This window comes from Sander lucioperca, chromosome 19 (genome assembly GCF_008315115.2).
Source record: "Sander lucioperca isolate FBNREF2018 chromosome 19, SLUC_FBN_1.2, whole genome shotgun sequence".
Classification (NCBI taxonomy): Eukaryota; Metazoa; Chordata; class Actinopteri; order Perciformes; family Percidae; genus Sander; species Sander lucioperca.
The window spans coordinates 18,616,738-18,638,983 of NC_050191.1; the positions used below are offsets into that span (position 1 = coordinate 18,616,738).

General features: G+C 38.6%; 2 protein-coding genes across 8 annotated transcripts; one reads left to right on the forward strand and one right to left on the reverse strand.

The window, feature by feature from the left end:
- The first annotated feature begins 1,539 nt into the window (after positions 1–1,539).
- Positions 1,540–8,620, forward strand: tbpl1 (TBP-like 1). 4 transcript variants are annotated; one of them, XM_031322429.2, is made up of 8 exons: positions 1,671–1,803; positions 2,548–2,654; positions 2,964–3,204; positions 3,786–3,868; positions 4,199–4,262; positions 5,593–5,696; positions 7,363–7,457; positions 8,009–8,620. In XM_031322429.2, exons 3-8 carry the CDS (start codon positions 3,070–3,072, stop codon positions 8,089–8,091), a joined length of 564 nt encoding a protein of 187 aa, XP_031178289.1. In that variant the 5' UTR covers positions 1,671–1,803; positions 2,548–2,654; positions 2,964–3,069; the 3' UTR covers positions 8,092–8,620. The 4 variants fall into 4 exon arrangements, with proteins under 4 accessions (XP_031178290.1, XP_031178289.1, XP_031178288.1 ...); XM_031322428.2 differs by having other exon boundaries at positions 2,548–2,645; XM_031322427.2 differs by having other exon boundaries at positions 1,672–1,803; positions 2,548–2,649.
- A 565-nt stretch (positions 8,621–9,185) lies between these two features.
- Positions 9,186–18,005, reverse strand: slc2a12 (solute carrier family 2 member 12). Of its 4 annotated transcripts, none has more exons than XM_031322083.2 (6): positions 17,849–18,003; positions 17,373–17,463; positions 13,690–14,964; positions 13,278–13,400; positions 11,597–11,729; positions 9,186–11,497 (listed from the first exon to the last, which is right to left on the reverse strand). In XM_031322083.2, exons 2-6 carry the CDS (start codon positions 17,449–17,451, stop codon positions 11,401–11,403), a joined length of 1,707 nt encoding a protein of 568 aa, XP_031177943.1. In that variant the 5' UTR covers positions 17,452–17,463; positions 17,849–18,003; the 3' UTR covers positions 9,186–11,400. The 4 variants fall into 4 exon arrangements, with proteins under 4 accessions (XP_031177943.1, XP_031177944.1, XP_031177945.1 ...); XM_031322084.2 differs by having other exon boundaries at positions 17,839–17,990; XM_031322085.2 differs by having other exon boundaries at positions 17,832–17,980.
- Between the last annotated feature and the right edge of the window lie 4,241 nt (positions 18,006–22,246).

Genomic DNA, 22,246 nt, shown 5'->3' on the forward strand with positions numbered 1-22,246 from the left:
GGTCTGACTTTGCTAACCTGCTCTAAATCCAAGCATTTATAATAAACATCTTGGGACATCTGAACAAGGCTCTTCTGCAGAATGGATGTGAATTACAAAGCTATATATCACCAGGAGAAGCCCAGGAGGATTAAATGAGAGGGAAACGAGACAATTTGGTAACCAGGGAGGAAGAACAATAACAACAAGGCTGAATCATAAAGAAGTTATTTTTCTGTTTTGTTTGGATGTAGGCCAGGAGGGAGAAGTGTTTGCAGTGGTCTGAGCAGAAGAGCTGGGTTACAGGACACAATGCACAAGTGTGCATATAAGCAAGCAATAAGTTATGGATATAAACACTCAAAAACAAATACATATGAATATAGTGCGCACACATACAGAAAAGTATAATCAACACCAAACCTCATAAAGTCATGATCAGCCTGCCTAAAGGTCATGATCAGGATGCGACAGTGTGCAGACACCACAGGACATCATCCATTCACTAAATTCATTCATGAGCCACAGGAGCGGCTGTGAACTCTCTCATTGATAACACAAACATTCCCCACCGCCTCCAAACTTTACTCCTTTCTCCTCTTTTGTAGCCTGTCCAGAATTCCCAGAAGAGCATTTACTGACCAGATGTGCTCATTTTCCTCAGAGATGTTATAATCCACATAGCCTAAATGTCAATACACCATAAACATTGAAAAAAAGGTACACATTGTTATATGGAAATGGTGTTAACATAAGCCTGTTAAGTGTAATATTGGCAGCTGTGGATGATCACAAAGGCAAATTTGTGGACACAGGATTTGGCTACAGTCAATGATCATTTTAACCCTTACTTTGATATGCAAATAATAACTTTTAATGAATCAAAATTCATTCATAACAAGTTTACTAATAACTACAAGTAGGTTGTGAGCTCATTCTGCAGGACATGGTGTAGAAAACCTGAGCTTTTCTTATCTCAAAATGATGTCATTTTTCTTTCCTCACAAGACAACCCTCTTTGTCCACATGGCGGCGCATGGTATCAGTTTTTAACCTTGCTGTTCAAGTCCATCTGGTGGGGTTAATTGTGATTTTTTTTTTTTGCCATTCAATGTAGCTTTGTTACTAAAACATTTCCACAGGTTTTAATACAGTTAATTAAATATCATCTGGAGAAAAGGACTGTTATCATTTGATATTGAAAGGAATTCAGTTCACACATAAAAATGTAATAGCAAGCTTCACTTTTCAAAAAAGTAAAAGACAAAAGTCCCACACTTATCATATTTGCTCTTGTATGTTTTCAGGAATAGATACAATTGTTTTTTTTGTTTTTTTTATAATACTCTAATGTGTACTTAACTCTTACTTAATATTTTTGCTCACGTTTGTAACTGTTTTCATTGTTTGTAATTTGGTTTTTTCATAGATTTATGTCTAACTAAAATCTATGTTTAATTATTTTATCACAACTTGCACATGATGTTTTATGCTGGGCCCCAGCTGTAGCCTATGTTTCCATAGTTGTTCTGCTCTTATTTTTGCATTTTAGAAAACCTGTATGCAGCTTTATGGTTTGGAGTGTAAAAAGCATTGGCTTTTTAAGTTACTATAAATATGAATATTTATTCGAAAGTTGTAACCGGAAGATGTAGTTATTTTGAAGTTCACTAGGTGACCCTGATTTTATTTTGAAAGCTGAAACAGGAAGGTGGCTTGCTCGCTACTGGCCAGTAGTCCGTGGAGGAAGGGGTTTGCCTACAAATTCCACGGTTGACTGGACTGTTTATGTTTCGGGTTTACAGCACTGAGCTAGCTGAAGAGGTAGCTAAATAATTAAAGCATACATTTCAGATACACACATTTGCCATTGACACGCAAACCCACCTGGAAACATTGGAACTAACCTCGTCCTCAGTATAACGTTAGACAGCTAACCTGCTAGCTAGCTTAGCTATAACTTTTCATTCATTACTGCCTGTGCACTTTCTTTGTTGCTAGCTAAACAGATAGCTTTATTCACAACATTAGCTAGCTAGCTGTGCAGTAGTGAGGTATCGTTACGGTTTGTTTTTAGTCCTAAATTCCAGTGGGATTCTGACCACAACAACACGTTAGTTAATGGAGTCAATCATGCTGAATTAACGTTAGTTTGCGATTAATAGTTGACAGCCGGGGTTGTTAGGCTGGCAAGATTAGCTAGCTAGTTTAGCATCAATTCCTTAACGTTAAACAAGCTTACCAGTTGCGTTGCTATGCGATACAACACTGGGATGACAATAACGACAACGCCAATGAACCTTACATTTTAGACAAAACTACTGCGAGCTATACCTTACTTATCATACGCGTTCACGTATTTAATGATAAATGCATTATATATCGCGTTAAGCCTCCGATACACCATTTCATTTGTGTTGCTTGGTAATAGCAAAAGGGAGTAGCTAACGTATCAGGCTTTATCAGTAGCGGGCAAGCTAACCTTAATACATGGCTAAAATAGCGTAGAAGTACATTTAAAAATATATAATGTTCAGATATGTTTAAATTACTTCTAATCTCTTGCAGATGACTATGTGATTCCTGTTTTGAGTCAGTTTCCTAGCTATATCTCAAGTAGAAGGGGACCACATAGCTTGAGAATCAGATGAATTGGTAACGTTACTGTAAGTAAGGTGACAAGTTAAGCCCCCTCCATAACATTTTAACGTGTAATGAATTTTTATTCAGGTGTAACAACAGCACTTGCATGTGTAAGCTATATAAGATGTGCTAATGGGACTCATGAAAACAATCAAAGGCATTTTGGAAAATAATTATTAATAATTATAATAAAAATTTATTAAAAATAATCCACAGTTTATGTGGATGTGTGTGTGAAACATGTTTAATCAAAATAAGGAAATGTTCTTCGTCATAAACTGACATTTATAATTTCTAACTCTCAAAATACAAATAAATCCTGGGCCTTTTTTCCCTTCCAGCTCATCTTGTTCTGTCCGTCCGTGAAATGGTGGCGATTGTGGCGTTGATGATAAATGTGTGAGGAGAAAGCCCCTGTGGTCCTCTTGCTGCAACACACACTTCCTCATGGATTCCAGCAATGATGAAGCACTTGATATCATTATCACCAATGTGGTGGCAACCTTCAGGACCAGGTGCCATCTCAACCTGCGCACCATTGCCTTAGAGGGAACCAATGTCATCTATAAGCCGGAAGTAGGGGTAAGGATATCAAAGAAAGAGGGAAGGAGATTCTACATGTGGAGATTTAAAAAAAAAAAAAAAAAAAAACAGCTCACCTTTATTTTGATTATGTACAGCTTTACTGCATTTATGATTTATTTTATTTTTTTTATTTTATTTTACCTTTATTTATACAGGCAAGTCATTAAGAACAGGTTCTTATTTACAATGGTGGCCTGACAAGTGGCATAGCCACTTAGGGAAAGGGAAGGAGGGCTAGATAAAAAATACATTAGAAATACATACAGTTTAGAAATTACATAAATACAATTTGAAACACTACATAGAAAACAAACACTTATAACGAGATAAGTGCACAGGTACATGGGTGAGTAAGAGAGGGAGAAACCATTCAAATATTTAGCTGGAAAAATTATTATGTAGAGAAGCAACTGCATATGTCCGTGAACAAGGGTGATATGATAGTTTTGAAGGATGAAATGGAATTTAGTTTATCCAGTTTGAGAATATTTTGCAGAGCGTTCCAGTCACGAGCGGCAGCAGACATGATATGGGTCATGTTGGCAGCATTACAGTTTTGACCACTTTTTATTTTTTAGAAAGTCCTGATGAAGCTTCGTAAACCCAAGATAACAGCCTCAATCTGGTCCTCAGGGAAAATCATCTGCACTGGAGCAACAAGGTAGACACTCTGTACATGAAACACACACAAACCATTAACTGACTAGAAGTCGGTAAATAAAATCTGCAACTACACATAACAAATGGACTTGCTGTTGCCAAAGGTCCGTTCATTTACTCTGGTGAGAGAAATGCTGCCTGCTGATGTCTTGGCTCTCTGTTGTTGTTGCAATAATGTTGTCTTCAACTGATTTTTGGAGCAAGATCCTCCATCAATTGCCAGTAATGCAGAGGCATTACCATTTGTCTCACCTTATTATTATTATTTTACATGCCAGAACCATAATACAGTATGTATACCGCTGACTCTTTGCTCCCCTCCTTTGTTCAGTGAGGATGACGCAAAGCTGGGTGCTCGCAGGTTAGCACGCCTTCTGCAGAAACTGGGCTTCAAGGTGAGCATAACTGTTAGTTATCATCATATCAGATGCCACTTTTTGGAAAAACATGCCGAAACATGAATATCAATGCAGATACAGGGCTTATATAAGGCTTAATATTGATTTAAGGTTTGCATTTCACATTGTCTAGTTAAGGTTCAAGTCTTGCATGGAAATATAAATTCACCCTGGAACTGACATTTACAGTTTATGTTCTCGAGTATTTCAGAAGTAATTTTGTGGAGAATTCTAAGAGTTATTGAATTGTAGTATTAATTTAGACAGAAAGAAACCTTTAGAAATGTTTGTCAAAATCACTATATCAGTATATTTCAATATGTGTTGAAAAAAGTAATATTTGTAACAATCTGTAAATATTGACTCAAGTAATAGGTCTATAAGAAAGTACCTGTTGTTTCAGGGGATTTTAGCTGAGTTTTTTTTACAATCCTGGTCTCATTGTTATATTTTTAGACAGTATGCCTGGCTGTAGGTTAGTATAATAAGAATCAATTTGTGCCAAGAAGGCTCACCCCTATTTTTCACCGGGCGTGTCTGCACTGTCTTCCGGAGGCGTCCCAGAAGCGTGTGTGAAGCGGCTCTCCTCTCCGCTAAAGATACGCGACAGGTCTATTTTACCACGATCCATGGGGCGTTCGGACAGCTGGGCAGGAAGTGAAACAGCGGCGGCATCCAGTCAATTTACCCCCCCCACCATATCGTATATGTCTCCTCTACAACACCATGGACCACAAGAGATTCATCTTGAGGTGGAAAAACCTAATAGACATCACAAATCCTTTTTTATAACGCCAGAAAAGAGAATGCATGGAGTTTAATTTTAGGAGTGCTTGGAGTGGAAGGTAGATACTAGCTTAAAAACACGTGATTGTTATTTCAAGTACTTGTAGAGACAATAAAATCTGTGAGTCGGTGAGGTATGGCGCGCGGTGGAGGACAAAACAGGACAGCACAGACGCGCCCAGTCGAAAATCGGGTTCAGGCGTTAAAGCAGCTCTTTCATAAACACAAAGATACTGACTGTGTGTACATGACTATATTTCTTACTTTGAATTCTCATTTGGTTTAGCCAGGTCACCTCTCCTGAATCGTAAACAAAACAGCAGCATGTTATCTGCAGGTTCGCTGCTATCTGTTCTTTATATTTGCTTATCCTTCTGCTATAACTGGAGGGAGTACAAATGAAGCTAACTTATAGGTAGACTTACCAACACTAAGGCCACAAGACCAAGATTGAAAGACAACTGTCCTCCTTTAATGTGAAAGTATGTAAGTATAAATACATTCATATGTGTGTCTGTGCATGTTTGTGTTGTGTGTTCAGGTGAGATTTTCAGCCTTCAAAGTTGTGAATGTCCTGGCAGTTTGCTCCATGCCGTTTGCAATCCACCTCATAGACTTTACTAAGAACAACCGACCCATTGCCAGGTAAAAACAGTACTATACATCACAACCACCATCATCACACTCATTAAAATCATCACTTTTATCAGCATCCAGTTCGGTCAGAGCAGTGTTTAGAAATAATTCATTGTACTGATTTATTCTTCTGTCGCAGTACAGACCCCTCAGATGTCAGTCCAGAAAGTTTTATGATGCTCATTTTGGTTCATTGATTTTTTTACTTACTAGTGATTTTATGTTCATGGACAGGATGACATCTAGTGGTGAGAGCACTGTCCAGCTTTAGAATGCATTGGGCACCACAAGCAGACAGAAGATGTTGGTGTGTGTTGGTCAGGGCTGGGTACTGAACTTCCATACTATAATGCACCGATCGAGTATCAAAAAATGCCTTGTCACTCAATACCAAATTTCAATACCTAAGGAGTAAGGCCCTGTTTACACGACAACGCTTGCGGGTGAAAACAACAAAATATTTTACCAGATGTGCCTTTCGTTTAGACAGTGAAGGCGTTTTTGGGGCTTAAAAACGCAAAAAAAGTGAAACCACCCTCCAGAGTGGAAATCTTAAAAATGCTCCACCGTCGTGTTGTAAAGGGTAACTACGCAAAAGTCTCACCCCATATTTCATTACATAAATCAAAATATAGAGTGATTACTCTCCCATGGCTACTCCGCTGTTGGGTATCCATAGCCTGCCTATACTTGGTCTGGATGGCTTTCAGCTTTGATGATATCTGACTTTTACAGATAGCGTCTTTCTCGTGTGGATATGACGTCCCTTCAGGTACAGGATACTGCTGAAGAAATTCGGTCCATGTGTCTATATATTTTGACTGGCAGGACTCCTAGTCCACTCCCTTATGTGGCTTTGTAAACTAAGGTGGTTTGGAGCAATAACTCCACCTCCTCATCTGTCCAGACAAAATTGTCAGCTTTTGTTGTTCGCTTCGCCATGTTTTGGTTTCGCACTACTAAGGAGAGGAGAGGGAGAGAGGAGGAGGAGAGGGAAAGAAGTAGAAGGAAGGTTCTACGCAGGCGCGCGGACTTGGTGGTGTTGTGTGGCAGTGCTTCACACTACCACCTAGCCACCTGGTGTTTCACACACTTTTGCGTCACCATATGCACGCAGATTTCCCCCCCAAAACACTCGTCTAAACGCGGAACAAAAAGTGAGAACGCAACGCCACTTTTGCGTTTTCTCTTCAGATCGTTAACGTCTAAACATAGCCTAAATCTCATCAGCGTCAGTGAGCCAATAAGCATGCAGCATGTTTCTACCAAGATCTAATAATGCTTGTGATTGGCTGTCTAACGTTACACGTCGTAAAGGGCATGCAGGAAAAACTCAGACGAGGCTCAAATGTGTGTGTTGTATTTTGAGAGGCTTGACTACAGTGTGCGTCACATAAGTGTAAAGGAGCTGGAGAAAAAAAAGTACCGAAATGTTATTTCTTTTAGTTAAAATGGATTTTATAAAATTGGTATCGTAAAAAAAAAATTTTTTAATGATACCCAGCCTTAGTGTTGGTGTGGTCAGCCTCTGATTCACTTGTTTATGTGACAACATATGGAGTACTACTGGCATCATGTAAAACAACCTTAGCTGTATATGTACTTGTTTTGAGATATATGTGCTGAAAGCCTTTAGTGTATGATACTTAACAATGTGTTTGTTTGTGTTTGTCAGTTATGAACCAGAGCTCCATCCTGCTGCCACGTACAGGATCAAACATATCAAGGCTACTATACAGGTGTTCTCTACTGGCAGCATCACAGTTACAGGTACCTCTCGCACTTACATTCCTACACACAAACATTCAGACAGTAACCTCTCTCGCCTTCCTTTACGTACAGATAGAGGGCACACCAGCTTAAGGGTGCTCTAAGCGATGTCACGTGTTTTTTAGGCTACAACATTTTTTGTCACATACAGCAAACATCTCCTCACTATCCGCAAGCTGCCGGTCCCCTAAACACACTGTAAAAAAAACGCGGTCTCTGTAGACAGAGAGACAAGAAGGATTTGGGGGGTTGGTGTGTGCTGAAGCACAGAAGGGATGAGGAGGAGGAAGGAGCGAGCTGGTCTCCGTTTTGTTTGAAAATACTTTGAACCTCAACAAGAAGTAACGTCACCCAACATCGCTTAGAGCACCTTTAAGGGACTGAGGTCACGTTGTCATAATGGACTTTTATAGTCTTTTACAACCAGAAAGTGGTTTGTAAATAACCCAATTCAGGGTTATTGTTTTTCCTTTGTTTTTATAATTTATTGTACTCAAAGCTTTTTCGTATGCTCTCATCCCAACCCCGCTCCTCTCTATCCCATTATTCAGGACCAAATGTACAGAATGTGGCCACAGCTGTTGAGCAGGTCTACCCACTACTGTTCGAGTGTCAGAAACCCCGCTACAAATAGAAGAAAAAAGTCCAAGATGGAGGGAATGGCGGAAAGAGAAGGCACATCTGATTAATTTGTTACAAGCGAGGAAGCAAGTTATCGTTGGATTTACTTGCTTGATTTTATCGCTGTGCGGCAAACAGCCACAAACTTCTAACACAATCAACAGACTGGATATCAACAACCCTAGTTGAAGTCTTAAAGTGTCCCTCTCACAAAATGTTATTGATGTTGTGGATTGTGTGGCTCTTGTGATTTTAACAGCCTAAACTTGCAAGTACGTCTTTCAAACATCATATCCTTCAGCGGAAACTGCTCCTTTTAAACTTGACTGACACTGAAGTGGTTGGAAGTTATCTGCTCTTAATTTGCTCTGGGTGTTTTTGCATGGACACAAAAGACCAGTTTTCAACTATCTAACTATTTTAACGCTTACTGTTGTGACCATTGCGAAGAGTCAGTATGTTAAAGTGCTCATATTATGCTCATTTTGAGGTTCATAATTGTATTTAGAGGTTATATCAGAATAGGTTTACATGGTTTAATTTTCAAAAAACACCATATTTTTTTTGTCCTCTTTTCACCCTGTGTGTTGAGCTCTCTGTTTTAGCTACAGAGTGAGACATCTCACTTCTGTTCCATCTTTGTTGGGAGTCGCACATGCGCAGTAGCTAGGTAAGGACTACTAGCCAGTCAGAAGCAGAGTATGAGGGCGCGCCACGCTAGCAGCTACGTGAGCATTATAACGTGTGTTACAAAGTGACACACGTTCGTCACGGAAGTAAAGGCTGGACTACAATAGAGCTGTTTGGAGCAGTTTGTGAACAGTGTTTTTTGTTGGAGATGGTTAAGTCCCTTTGGGGTGGACTTTGGGCTTTTTCACTTGGGAAGCCTATTACATGCACAAAAAAGATATATAACACAATAAAGGAAAGGGAAAATGCCAAAAAGCATAATATGAGCACTGAGAAGCCTCACCTTTAACCCTATATACAAGAAGTCGTCCCATTTGCCACGTTCTCTAGAAGAATCTCCGTCCATGGCTTACTTCTAGATGTGTAAACGCAAATATCAAGGCATCCACTGTATTACCCATATTTTTGCCCATAGAGAATAACAGCAGTCAAACCACAGACCGAGGCTGGGCTGTCACACATAAGTACACAAAGTAAGAGCGGGTCCTTATGCAGATGCACAAATCCCCTCACAATATGCATTTATCTCTTTTTTAATTGTTGGTTTGTCACATTTCCTTACTTAGTTGGTTCACTATAAATGTGTTCTTGTTTCTCAACTGTGGCATTATCTTGTTTCATTTCTCGACATTTCCTAATAGTTTTAAACACAAGGCAAATATGAAAGTTTTTTCAAAACTGGACAATGTACAGAACAAGATCGATGTCGTAAATGTTTTTGGAATGTAATGAAAACTTTTGAAGGGTTCAGGTATATTTTATTTTTCAGGTGGCCAGTAATAAAGTTAATAAACACAATTGGTATTAGGAAATTGCTGGAAAGGCACAGGACAAAGTCACAAACTCATTAGATTGTAATGTTTAAGTAAATAATTCATAATTACAAAAGCAGCCATATAGTTAAGTCATACAAAGTTGTATGGCGGTTAACTCACCCGTCAAGAGGTTTGGCAGTACATTCATTTTAGTGTTTGAAGCAACATGAGACCATGTGGTGTTCAAAGAGGCCATGCTTACAGCATTAGCCAGTGCCTGAACTGTCTGAAAAATAAACCCTACAATAACCTTTTTCCTTAACAACAAAAACAAACAATGCTTAAGTGTTTTTAAATAGGAAAACCTAATGACGGGCAACGTAGATGTATGTATATAATAAAGGCATCTGCTTGAAAAGATGTTGATAAAAACTTAAATGTCTCAAGTATGTGGGATGGACTATTTGAACCAGTGTCAACTGAAAATGTGTGACACTTGTTCAGAATTTTGTATTTTGTATAAAAAAAAATAAAGTTCATGATAACACAGACCACCACAGGACTACTGGTCACTTTGTTTTACTCTCATGTTAATCATTTCATCTTTTTGTCCATGCATGTCCTGATTACAGGTGGAGTGAAACACTTTCAAGTTATCCAAGCTTTCAGTGTAACAGACTACTAAAACCAGTCTACATGTTCCAACATTAAGAAAAGATCAGGAGAGGTATCAAAGTGCAGATCTGAAAATGAACAGGGCCACACAAGGCATTCTGTCTTGCAGTAAAACATCCCACTATAATTTTGGCATCACTGACACAAGTAAAAAAAAAAAAAAAAAAAAACACTTTTCACACTTCTTACACTACAACAGTATTAGTTGTACTCTAGCCAATATTACTAATAGACCTGATTATTTTAGTATTTCTTTGCCAAACTGCTTGTTTTTTAGGAGTCAGCAGCCAGGCATACAGTAAAACTGATTCATCATCATTTTGTTTGTCGCTTGTTCAACTAAAATGTAAAAGAGGAGACGCTGGACTCTTCCTACTGTTAGACTACTGTGGCCTTTATCCATATTTCTGTCACCATGTAGATTAGAGTGTGTTTTGTAGCATAACTGGCCTGTCTGGTTTGAGCCCTGTTAGTGTTATTACATTACATTTGACAGGGAGCAGCATATAAATGTCATATTAAAGGAATTTCTTTGCAATTTAAAAACATGTTACATACATAGACATTTAAAGTGATTAGTGTCTGATTGTTTAGTGCATCTCTGATTTCCCCATGATACGTCGATCATCACAATGTCAGGTCAAAATGGAAAAGAAAAAAAATGTCTAGTAGTATAGTTTGCACATTCATCCAAAGGGGCTTAATCAGTTCTACTGGCTGGTGGGAAGTCAATTGATTCTGGAGTTTATTCCTTTCTGCGTTATTGGAGCTGTATATTTAAATGGAGAGGTAAAGTAAGGAAGGAATTAAATAATCTATATTTTGTATAATCACATAATTAATCCCTGTTGTTTACCTTTCTTTACTGGCTTTTAACAAGCAAGAGTGATCCCTGAGAAATCCTCATTTGAGCAAATTCATAAATACTTAGGCATTATTTAGTTCTTCCCTGCATATGTAATTTCCATCATTCCTATCCTGTTGATTTCTTCCGTTACATACAGCATGTAGCTAGAAGGACCTATACGTGACACAGACATCATTACAGGAATCAGCTGGAACTGCAGCAACGTACAGATGTGGGTGAGATGTACGAGTTGTACCGCAAATTCTTAACAGTGCTAATATATTGTCCTTGTTGATCCTTGCTCTTGACTCATCTTCAGGTGAGGTGTACAGTTGTGGTCTGTTAAACAAAAAAGTCAGATGTTTTCTGGAATCTCTGTGGACGTACTGCTGCTCTGGATCAGGCTTTCCTGAGGCTGAACCTGCCTGCAGAGCCTCGCCTCAAAATGCTTCCTGGTAAAGCAGAGACGGAAGATAAGGAAATCCATTTCACAAACTAGTTCACCAAGATAAAATTGATAACATTAAGGTTAAGTGTAAAATGCCAGTCACTTCTTGGCCAGTTCTTTAGATATCTCCTCCAGCGTGCGACCTTTGGTCTCAGGCACACAGAGGATGACAAACACCAGTAGAACAAAACTCATGGCAGCGTAGAGGAACATCACATTGGAAACGCCAATCTTTTCTAGAAAGACAATAGCAAAGAAATACATGTCTTCAAATGTCTGCACATAACCTCGGGCAGCATACAGTTATGTTTCGCTTGCTATACCATACTTTCTCTGCTACAGTTGTGATACAGTTTAGATGTACTTGACAGACAAGAATTGGCAATCAAGTCATGGCACAGGCAAATTATGCCTTGACGTGCAGTTCCTGCTAAACACAGTAAAAGTAAATATGTATGTCAATGAACAAGTCAGTGCCAGAATAACAAGTCCTTGTGTCAATGTTTATGTAACAGTGTACTCTCTAAGGTTTTGATGACCATTCAAAATGCACATTGCTGCACTTTTTCTGTATGGCATATATCAAATTCAACAGCACAGGGTTACATATTACTGTATGCGGGAGATTGATTACAAGACATTGGACGGGATCCACATTACGCCTTTTTTGTACTGCAATTGGTTGACAGACCATGTCCTTGTGATACACAGAAGAAAACGACAAGACTGTTTTACAGCACTGCATAGCACAAAAGAAAAATACAAAAGTAGAAATGTATTCATAGGAAACAACCTTAAGACAGAAATGTACTTGCAGTGCTGTATGGGGAATTGCATTGCAGTCTTTACACCTGTCCACAGCAGTCTTCTTACTCCTCTTCTTCTTCCTGGTTGTGGACCCTGTTCATTTCACTTGGTGAACTTTCATTGTAAACTGTAACACTGCGTTGTGCTCTGTCTATATAGGCTTGCCAATTGAAGCTTAATGAGATGCACTTCTGAGCTATTTTAGAGAACTAATTGATCACTGGTTGATTAAATGCTTCACACAATCCCTACTATTATTAGTAAAAGTCCAGATTCACCGGAGAACAATTCATCAATTCAGGAAACATTTATATATATAAAAAGTCTAATAGAAATGTATATGAATTATTCTTGGCAACTGGTTCAACCATTTTGCATGTAATGACTTATGCAATGAACTAATGCCTAAATTTTGGGGGGGTAAGACTATTCAACAGAGAACCAGTATAATGCACTTTGATCAACATGCCATATGCAATTGATAACATAGGTAACAGCAGGCAATTGCACATAATTATTTGCATGAATTTATCAAACATTTGCAATGTATTCAAAAGAATGAGAAATTGCTTTTATGACGCAAATGACTGGATGATGTGAAGATTGAACAAGTAGTTTTGAGAATTTGAATTGTGATCTTAGACATGTACCAAAGCAACTGAGAAAAACTGTAAATACTGACAAACTGTTTTATGTGTCTTCCTGTTTTGCCATTGCTACAGTATTATGACTCCATAGCAGGCACACAGTGTAACAGACCAGTAGTAGCAACAATGTGAGACGCACCTTTTTTTTTTCAGGAAGTAAACGTGTTTAGCACACACATAAAATGTTTGTTTACCTGTTATTTGTTTGCAGAACAGAAACACTGTGCTGATCTACTAGTGAATACTTCCCCTAGTTGACAGCTTCAGTAAATGCATATACTTGAACACGCTATTAATGCAATATAACCACTAAGACGCACATACACGCACCTGTAATTGTGAGGAAGGTCATGGAGATGAGCAGGTTAGTGGCCCAGTTTACAGCCGACACCACAGAAACAGCCCGGCCTCTGACTCCCATCGGAAATATCTCACTGAGAACCACATACACCACTGGAAAGGAAAGAAAACCAAGACACATACAAGGATGTAGGGGGCCATGTATAACAAGGGATAATACAAACTGCATTTGATAATTTTGGCTTTTAAGTCAGGGTCCACATTGCTTTATCTGAGGAAATGGAGTGTTTCAAACTATACTTTACCTAGGACTAGTTATTGTATTATAACCATTGTTGTACTTTGTACTTCACAGAACAATGTTAAAAGCAGGGTTGAAAATTAACTTTTTTTATCCACCTGCCACTGTGGCTGGTGTGCGTGCGTGCATGTGTGTGCTCACTTGGTCCAAGGCTAATGGAGAAGGCTGCCACAAACACCAGCAAGCTGATCAATGATGCCCACTTCAGAAAGGAAGTACTTCCTCCTCCTGGCTCCCCAATCCCATCACCCTTTCTGTTAGTTAGCTGTGCCTCCTCACTGTTCCATTGGCTGGGGAGGTCAGTAGAAAAAATGTCACTGTTGTCTATAGAGGTTTGGTTGAAATCCCACAGCGTAATTGTGTGATTTGGTATAGTGTGACTTTTACACAGGCTGGTGAGGTGAGTGTGGCTTTGCAGTGTCAATGTACCAAGTGCAACTAGTGACATTCCCATTGCGACAGCACCCACGCACAAAAAGCTCTTGGTTCCCAAGCGGTCGACCAGCAACACGGCTGGGATGGTGCCAACTACTTTAACAACTCCAAACCCTGTGGAGGCCAAGGTTGCTGCGGCATCACTGTTGAAGCCTACACTGCGGAAAAGTGGTGAAGCATAGGAGAGGATGTTGGGCTGACCAGTAGCCTGCTGAAGGAATACTAAGACCACACCTGTTAGCAGCCGTGAACGCAAGTTGGCCTTGGTACTGAACAACTCCCAGAAACTATGCTCTGATTCCTCTTTAAGTCCTGCCTGGATGTCTCTGAGCTCCTTTTCCACATGCTCCTGAACCCCACCTCTCATTCTGGCCAGCACTATCCTGGCCTGCTCCACTTTGCCCTGGGTGACCAGAAAGCGTGGACTGGGTGGTAGGAACACAAGTACACTGATCTGTAGCAGCGCCGGGGGGATTACTAGTCCAAATGTATACGCCCAGCCATAGGGCAAAGTAGCAAAAGCGTAACTACAGCTAAATCCCAGCATTACGCCCACAACCAACATCAGCTCATACAGCGTCACCAGAAGACCCCTCCTCTCCCTTGGTGAGATCTCTGCAATGTACAGACACGCTGCCGTCCCTGACAGCGATGTTCCCATGCCGACTATCACCCGGCCCAGTGTGAGTGCAACAAGTGAAGTAACTGCGATGAGAACGACGCTCCCTCCGATCACCAGGGCAGCGCTCAGGAGCAAAGACCAGCGGCGGCCGTAGCGATCCAGAATAGGACCTCCGACCAGGCAGATGAGGAGAGCACCGAGCAGGAGAGAGCTGACCAGCAGTTCCTGTTCCCGGCAGGAGAGGGAGAGGAAGTCCCGCAGCTGCAGCAGGACTCCAGAGGTCAGGCCCATTTCATAGCCCAGCATCAAGCCACTCAGAGAGGCCGCTACAGCCGCTACGACCATCAGCCAGCTGCAGCCTAGAAAGAGGGACAGAAACAAAGAGAGAGGGAATATAAGATAACAGCAACCCAACAATGTCCCACAGATTTTGCTGCATTTTTTGATAAGAGCATACAAACAAGTTGGCAGTTTCAAAGCAACTGTGTCTACCTTTTTTGTTAAGACATGACTGTGTTATGTTTTTATACCATATAAAGACTATTGTTATATTCACAATGTGCAAAACTTAAGGTACACTTAAAAACAAAAAAATTAAATTACACAATTACACGCACAAATGACTCTACCCCAGGTAACGTGACTTCAGAAAGAGTAACACTGGATAAAACAACTTAATTCTCTGTTTGGTTGTGGGACCCTCGTGGTTTGGAGTAAAAAGCAGAAAATAGTACATAGGGAAATGGCTATTCCATTCCATTGGGAGAAAAAGAAGAAAAATGCAAATAAAGGTTGTCATGTAGAACACTATAAGTATAAGTATAAAAGCCACATAGCATCAATAAATCACTATGCAAAAACACATAATATAATATAATGTATTCCATAACTTTTGGCAGGGTCACAGCTTTTCTCCCTGTAGGTTTCCCCAACTATGAAGTTGCCTTAATAGTGCTGACTGTGTGGAATTGGAGGTTGGAAGTTCAGGAAGAATGCTGATGTTGTAAGTCATTGTGTGTATGTATGTATGTATATATGTATGTATGTATGTATGTATGTATGTATGTATGTATGTATGTATGTATGTATGTATGTATATATATATATATATATATATATATATATATATGTGTGTGTGTGTGTGTGTGTGTGTGTGTGTGTGTGTTGTGTGACACTTAAATGCAAATGTATTTAATTGCAATAGTCCTAATAATCATGCCTTTGAGACTTTTTCTTTTTGTTCTAATTTAATTCTCATGGCACAACATGCAAGAAAAACAGAATTGCAGCTGCAACCTGCTGGGTTCTATTAAGACATTTGCGTTGACTGTACTAGGTACTGCATAACCCTCTCACAATCGTTTTTCATAACGGACATTATGTAATAATTGGATTACAATATTTAATGTTAGACTGGACTCACTTGTAGTAAGCCTTTCAGCTATTGTGTAATTGGCTTGTAGTGACATTTCTACAGTATTTCATGTTTTTTTTCCTGAAACCTTTAAAAAAGATTTATATAGATGTATATAATAAACTTGTTATGCAACATTTTTGACTAGGGTTAAACCAATCCTTTTTCCTGATACAGATATGAATTGGCTCATTTTACTGTGTGGAAATGTTAGGATCACTATTTTAATAAGGTTACATGAGGCCTTTTATCTATACTTGGAAATTCATCCAAAAACGTTTGAGCACATTTTTCAGCTGGTCTCTGTACTTTTTCCCATGGGTGAAGCTTTTGCTATTGGGAAATGTTGTTTGGCTTGTAGTGACTTTTCAGGTTATAGCTGATTTACATATATAGTATCAATAGTCCAGTTAAAGCAGAGATACAGTGCATTGAATGCAAAGGGTTTCACACTCTATTTGCATTTTCATGCATGCCAATCAAGCCCAAGTCTGGAAGTATCACACTTTGCCTCACAACTGTCCAAACAGAGGGGTGCTGCTTTCGTATTTTTGCTTTGCAAGTGCAGCAAATCATTTTAAATCCTGTTCACAATTGTTAGCAAAATAGTAATTGGATCAGTTGAATGGTATTTTCAACATGTAGTTAAGCACAGAAAAGGCTTTCATCCAAAACCTATTTTGTCCCAGTAAATGCTTTAGTGCAAAGTAGCAGATTTAATGTATGTGCCCATTAAAGCCAGCTCTTCAGGTCATCATGGCAAAAAATAAACTATAAAGGTAATTGATTTAATGAAGTTGATGGTTTTTTTGGACAGGTAGTTTGTGATCAACGCGTGGTGTGACATTTTTGGTATTATGTCACATAGGTTAGAGTGACCTGGGACACAGTCATAAACAACTTTTGGCTTCATCGTTAATCAGTGTTTAAGAAACAGTCAAGTGATGGGGTTGCAACTTTTTTTGTTCAAGCCCAATGATCACGGTTATCATGTTCTTGGAAATTCCTACACCTCTTCCTCGAAAAGTTACTTAACTTACATAAACTATGTTTATGTTACTAGACAGGCCCCAGGTTTGCATTTAACAAATATTGTTTTTGAGTATAATCAAGTTTTATGATAGGCTCAAGTGTTTGTGGAGGCTCAGTGGTAAAAGCCAGCGAGTGCAAGCTGTAGGGAGGATCCCATTTGTACCTGAATTCAGCAGGTACACCCTCACTAAACATTCAAAATAAGTAACATGTAAATCCCTAACAAAACAATGGCACTCCTATGGCTTAGACTTGTATTCACATAAAAAAAAATACATGTTATTTTATCTGATGAATAAATGTTACTGTGTGTAATGTTGCCTGGGCCTCTGGGTGGAGCCAGTTTCTGGGTCTCAGAGGGGTTAGAGGTCATCTTCTTGGTCTCACTGTTGGGGTCCATCGTTAACCACCTCTAACAGGTAAAGCAGATACAAACCAACACATTCAAACAAAAAAAACATCATTCATTTTGCGAAATAAACATGAAAACATCTAACAGACCATACTCGTTTTGCACAAAGACAAACGTTTATAGTGTGTTTTCTGTTTTTCTGTCCCCTGAAAGTCCATGATTTGAATTCAATAGTGCCTACATTTTGTGGAGGCCAGAAACCAAAGACCACCAAGGAAAGCACTACGTTTTTATAGCAAACACCAAACTTAGCAGCTTTCTGTAACATACTGACAAGTACTGATCAAGTGTGGGCTTGCACTATTTACGTACAACTTAAGCGTGTTTCGCAAGACGTTTCAGTAAACAAGTATTTAAGTTGTACTAACCACGTACAGATTCCTACCTGACGTCCCAGCAGTGTCTCTGTTGTTAGCTGACTCGTATTTATCGGTCCATTCGCTTCTCCAGACTGTCTGACTAGTCCGGCTACTTCTTCTCTGCTCCCAACTATTTTACCAGTATCAGTGAACGCACGCAGCTTGTTTTGGAAAAGTGCCTGGTTAGCCCCGCCCATGTCGACCCAGACCGCCAATAGAAAACGTGGATTCCGCATTAGAACGCCCAATATGAAATCCTATTGGTCCAATCCGTTTATCAGGTAGTGCCCATAATGTATTAATAATAATGAAAAAATGTGTTCAGGCTAGTATGTCTCTGTTGTGTTACAGTATAGAGAGTTACTACCGTAATTAGCTTATCTTTCTCTGTGCTATTTTATATAGCTTCGAACTGCCGTTATACGTTATTATGAGGTTTTTATTTATTTGCTGTGATCGTCACTATAAAGTAACCATCAATAAAATACACCTGCATCAATAATGCTCTTTCTCTCATACTGCATGTGAAAACAAACGGGGTGGCCACCTGCTGTTATGCTCGGTTCCCGTGACCTATTTCTACGAATGCTCTGGGAATGAGCTGTCACACCTGCCCTGCTGCTTCAGCTGCTTCAGCTGACAGAATTTAGCCGCATGTGCCTGTAATGCTCTGTTTGTGATTGGCCTACTTATGCTGGAGATGTATTTAGATGTTCAGACATGTCCTATATAATCCAAAATTTGGCCTGTTTTTAACCACTGTCATTTGATCCTCAGTTAAGTTCACCAAAGGCATGTGTGTGGACCTAGACCATGTGTGTTATGTAATGACTCAGTAACCAACGAAACTAGGGGTTGCCTACTTGGAGAGTGGCCTTTACTATGTCAGCAAATAATAACTTGATCATTATAGCCTATTAATATATGATTATTTGGCAAGGTATTTTTGCAAATGATCTTTTGGAAAGTCACATATCGCTTATCTAGGTTTAGCGCTGTGACTTAAATACCATAATAGAATGCAGTTTTAAGATTCTTTCATCAAAAACATTCAGAGCAGTCCAAGTTTTGCTCACCCAGCAGAAAAGTATTGGCAATATAATCAGCAGACACACCTATTGGAAGTCTAAAGGTAACACTTGCACAATGTTGGTCCAAGCAAATAAAAACAAATGAAACATAGGTTTGTTGTGATTTGTAAAGAAGCGCCACAGTGTAAAAACACTCCATTAAAATGTACTTTACATTCAAAGTAAAGAAGTATTAAAATGAATTGTATTCACAGTATTAACTGTTAAGTATTCATTGTGCAACAGATTGACCGTGACATAATCTTATTATTTTATACAGTGTATTATATAATTCAATAATTATTGCTGATTCATATATTTGCAAGAAGTATTTTAATGTAGCTGTTTGAGTTGGAGCTAATTCTAACTACTTCATATACGTTTGGGTAGTTTAATTTATAGCAATGCATTCAATTGTATAAACTGATCTAATGTTTTGTATGTAGATTATATCAAGTAAAATTCGCTGTTACGAAATGTGTGGGAGTTTTAAGTTTTGCAATAGGACCTTAGGACAGTGATATGCAGGTTCAGATTATACAGCGAAGGATGATTCAGGCCATGAAGATTAAGTCCAGTCATCTAAAAGTCTTTTCTTGAACTTATAGGGATATGAATTTGACACCTATATGGCAGATGGCCAATTTGCAACTATACTACGTTTGTATTTATATGTTGTAAATTGAATAAATAAAATATTCCCACACCCCTAATAGTCCAGGCAAAGTAACTCATTTTGGAGCCAAAAATAGAACAAATTGTAAAAGATTTTTTTTTCAGCATAGATCAATTATATAAGGTGTCCAGAAGAACATACTAAAAGTCCTCAGAAATCCTAGTTGAGGAAATATATTTAATTCTCATCAATCCAAGATGTGTGCCAGTAAGGCCAGACAATACACCCCAATGGGGCTATTTCTTTCCTTTACTCCTATCAAAATAAAACTTTATACAATGAAAGTATCCATGAAAAGTAAAATTTTTTGTATTACAACTTTCTTTGAAAATGAATTTGAATATGCAAATGAGCTATACACTAATCGGATATAGGCTACCCAAAATATACCCGCATAGGCTTAATTTTTTCCTTTACTCCTACCACAATAAACTTTACACAGTGAAAGTCTACATGAAAAGTAAAACCTTTTGTATTAGAAGTTTCTTTGAAAATTAATTTGAATATGCAAATGAGCAATATACTAATCGAATATGCCCAAAATACACCCTAATGGGCTTATTTTTTCCTTTACTCCTATCACAATCAAACCTCACACAGTGAAATGAAAAGTAACATTTTTGTTTTACAAGTTTCTTGGAAAAATCTATTTTAAATATGCAAATGAGCTCAACACTAGGCCTCTAGCTCTAGTGTCATTGAATGGGGGCGAAAAAGATGAATCACTGGATATGCTGAGATACATTCTGTGATAAAGTAACTCAGAACTCATCTTCAGTGGAACCTCAAACTCTCCCTCCAACGTCAACAGCTGCAAGGTTCCATAGTCTTCGGGTCTTTTACCAAAATGATGGAGTGGAAAGGGGGGGAAGTGAACGTATGGACCCAAAAGACTGGGGGTGGCATGTTTTGGATGGGAGATTTATGCCAATAATGACCGATCAGCCTGCGGCACCACCAGAAATACTAGATGTAGTCCGCTGTAGTTGCAAGAAAGACTGCAGCACAAAGAGATGCACATGCAAAAACCATGGACTCCCTTGCGCTGCCATTTGCGAAGAATGTCAAGGTACTAGCTGCACAAACTCACAGTTGCCTGATTTATCAGATGAATATGACCCAGAGGGGAAGAACTAAGCAAAGAACAAACCAGGAACTGGTATAGGGGGTGCCAGAACCAAAAGCCACAGAGAAGGGGTCGAGGATCCAGGCTGGATTTAAAAAAAAAAAAAACATTAAAAATTTTTTTTTAAAAAGAAAAACTAAAAAACTAAAAAATAAATAAAAAACACCAAAAAAAACCCTCCCCTGTTGTTGCTACCTTGTCGTGGTGGGGAGGCTTGGGTGCCTTTGTGACCCTGAAGACTATACCGGTGGGGGTTATACCCCTGGCAGGTACTACCAAGCCAGGCAGTTTTCAGGTTAGAGGCCAGTCTAAAAGCAGCATTGCCATCACCCATTGGCAGTAGGATGATTGGATGAAGATTGGGCCAATGTATTTGTCATACACGTGTTTCTGCCTATGCAAATTAGGACATATTCAATAAGTGTGGAGCTCATGTGCATATTCAAATTCATTTCAAAAGAAACTTGTAATACAAAAAAAGTTACTTTTCATGTATACTTTTACTATGTAAAGTTTTATTGTAGTAGGAGTAAAGGAAAAAATTAAGCCTATTTGGGTGTATTTTGGGCATATTCGATTAGTGTATAGCTCATTTGCATATTAAAATTCATTTTCAAAGAAATTTGTAATACAAAAAAAATTACTTTGAAAGTACCCATTACTTTCATTGTGTAAAGTTTCATTTTGATAGGAGTAAAGGAAAAAAATAGCCCCATTGGGGTGTATTGTTGCCTGACCTTATTGGCACACATCTCGGATTGATGAGAATTTAACATATTTCCTCAACTAGGATTTCTTAGGACCTTAGTATGTTGTTCTGGACACCTCATAGAAATGATCTAAGCTGCAAAAAATTCTTTTAAAATTACTCTTACTACTACTTTGCCTGGACTATAAAATGGCTATAGTCCAATAGTCCAAAAAGTCAAAGGTTCCTGGGAATAAGGTTGTGCTTTTATGTTTTTGTCACACTTGACTAACTTTACATACAAACCGAGTAAGTCATTATCTTATGTGATGTACCTCTCAAAGTGTGAAAATGAAAAGCTTTAAACAAAAATACAATACACCAGTAAGTTTCCACTTCTAGGAATTAATGAGTATTTGAATATAGAATATATATATATAATATAATATAGAATTGAATATCTGTATGTAACTGTCTTGAGCAGAATATTTCAAATGATAATGCTGTGATTAAATGATGACCCAGTGATGCTGTAATTACCTTTAGGATGAAGGGAAAGGACACAGTGACATCTTGTGAAAGTCCTGTAACCCTACATTGAATGCTGTACCCAGCCCAGGAACCTGATTCACCACCAAATAAATACTACGATATATTTTTACGGCATACTATACTATGGGTTTTTATGACATACATTAGTGTGACATTTTTGTGGCATAGGCTACTATACTATCATATTTCTATGGCATACTATAGTATGCCTATACTACTTTCTTTAACAACATCTTAATGGCATGACTTTTTATGGAATAGTATAGTATTTATTTTTTATAGTATTACTTTCTATGGAATTTTTAATGGCAA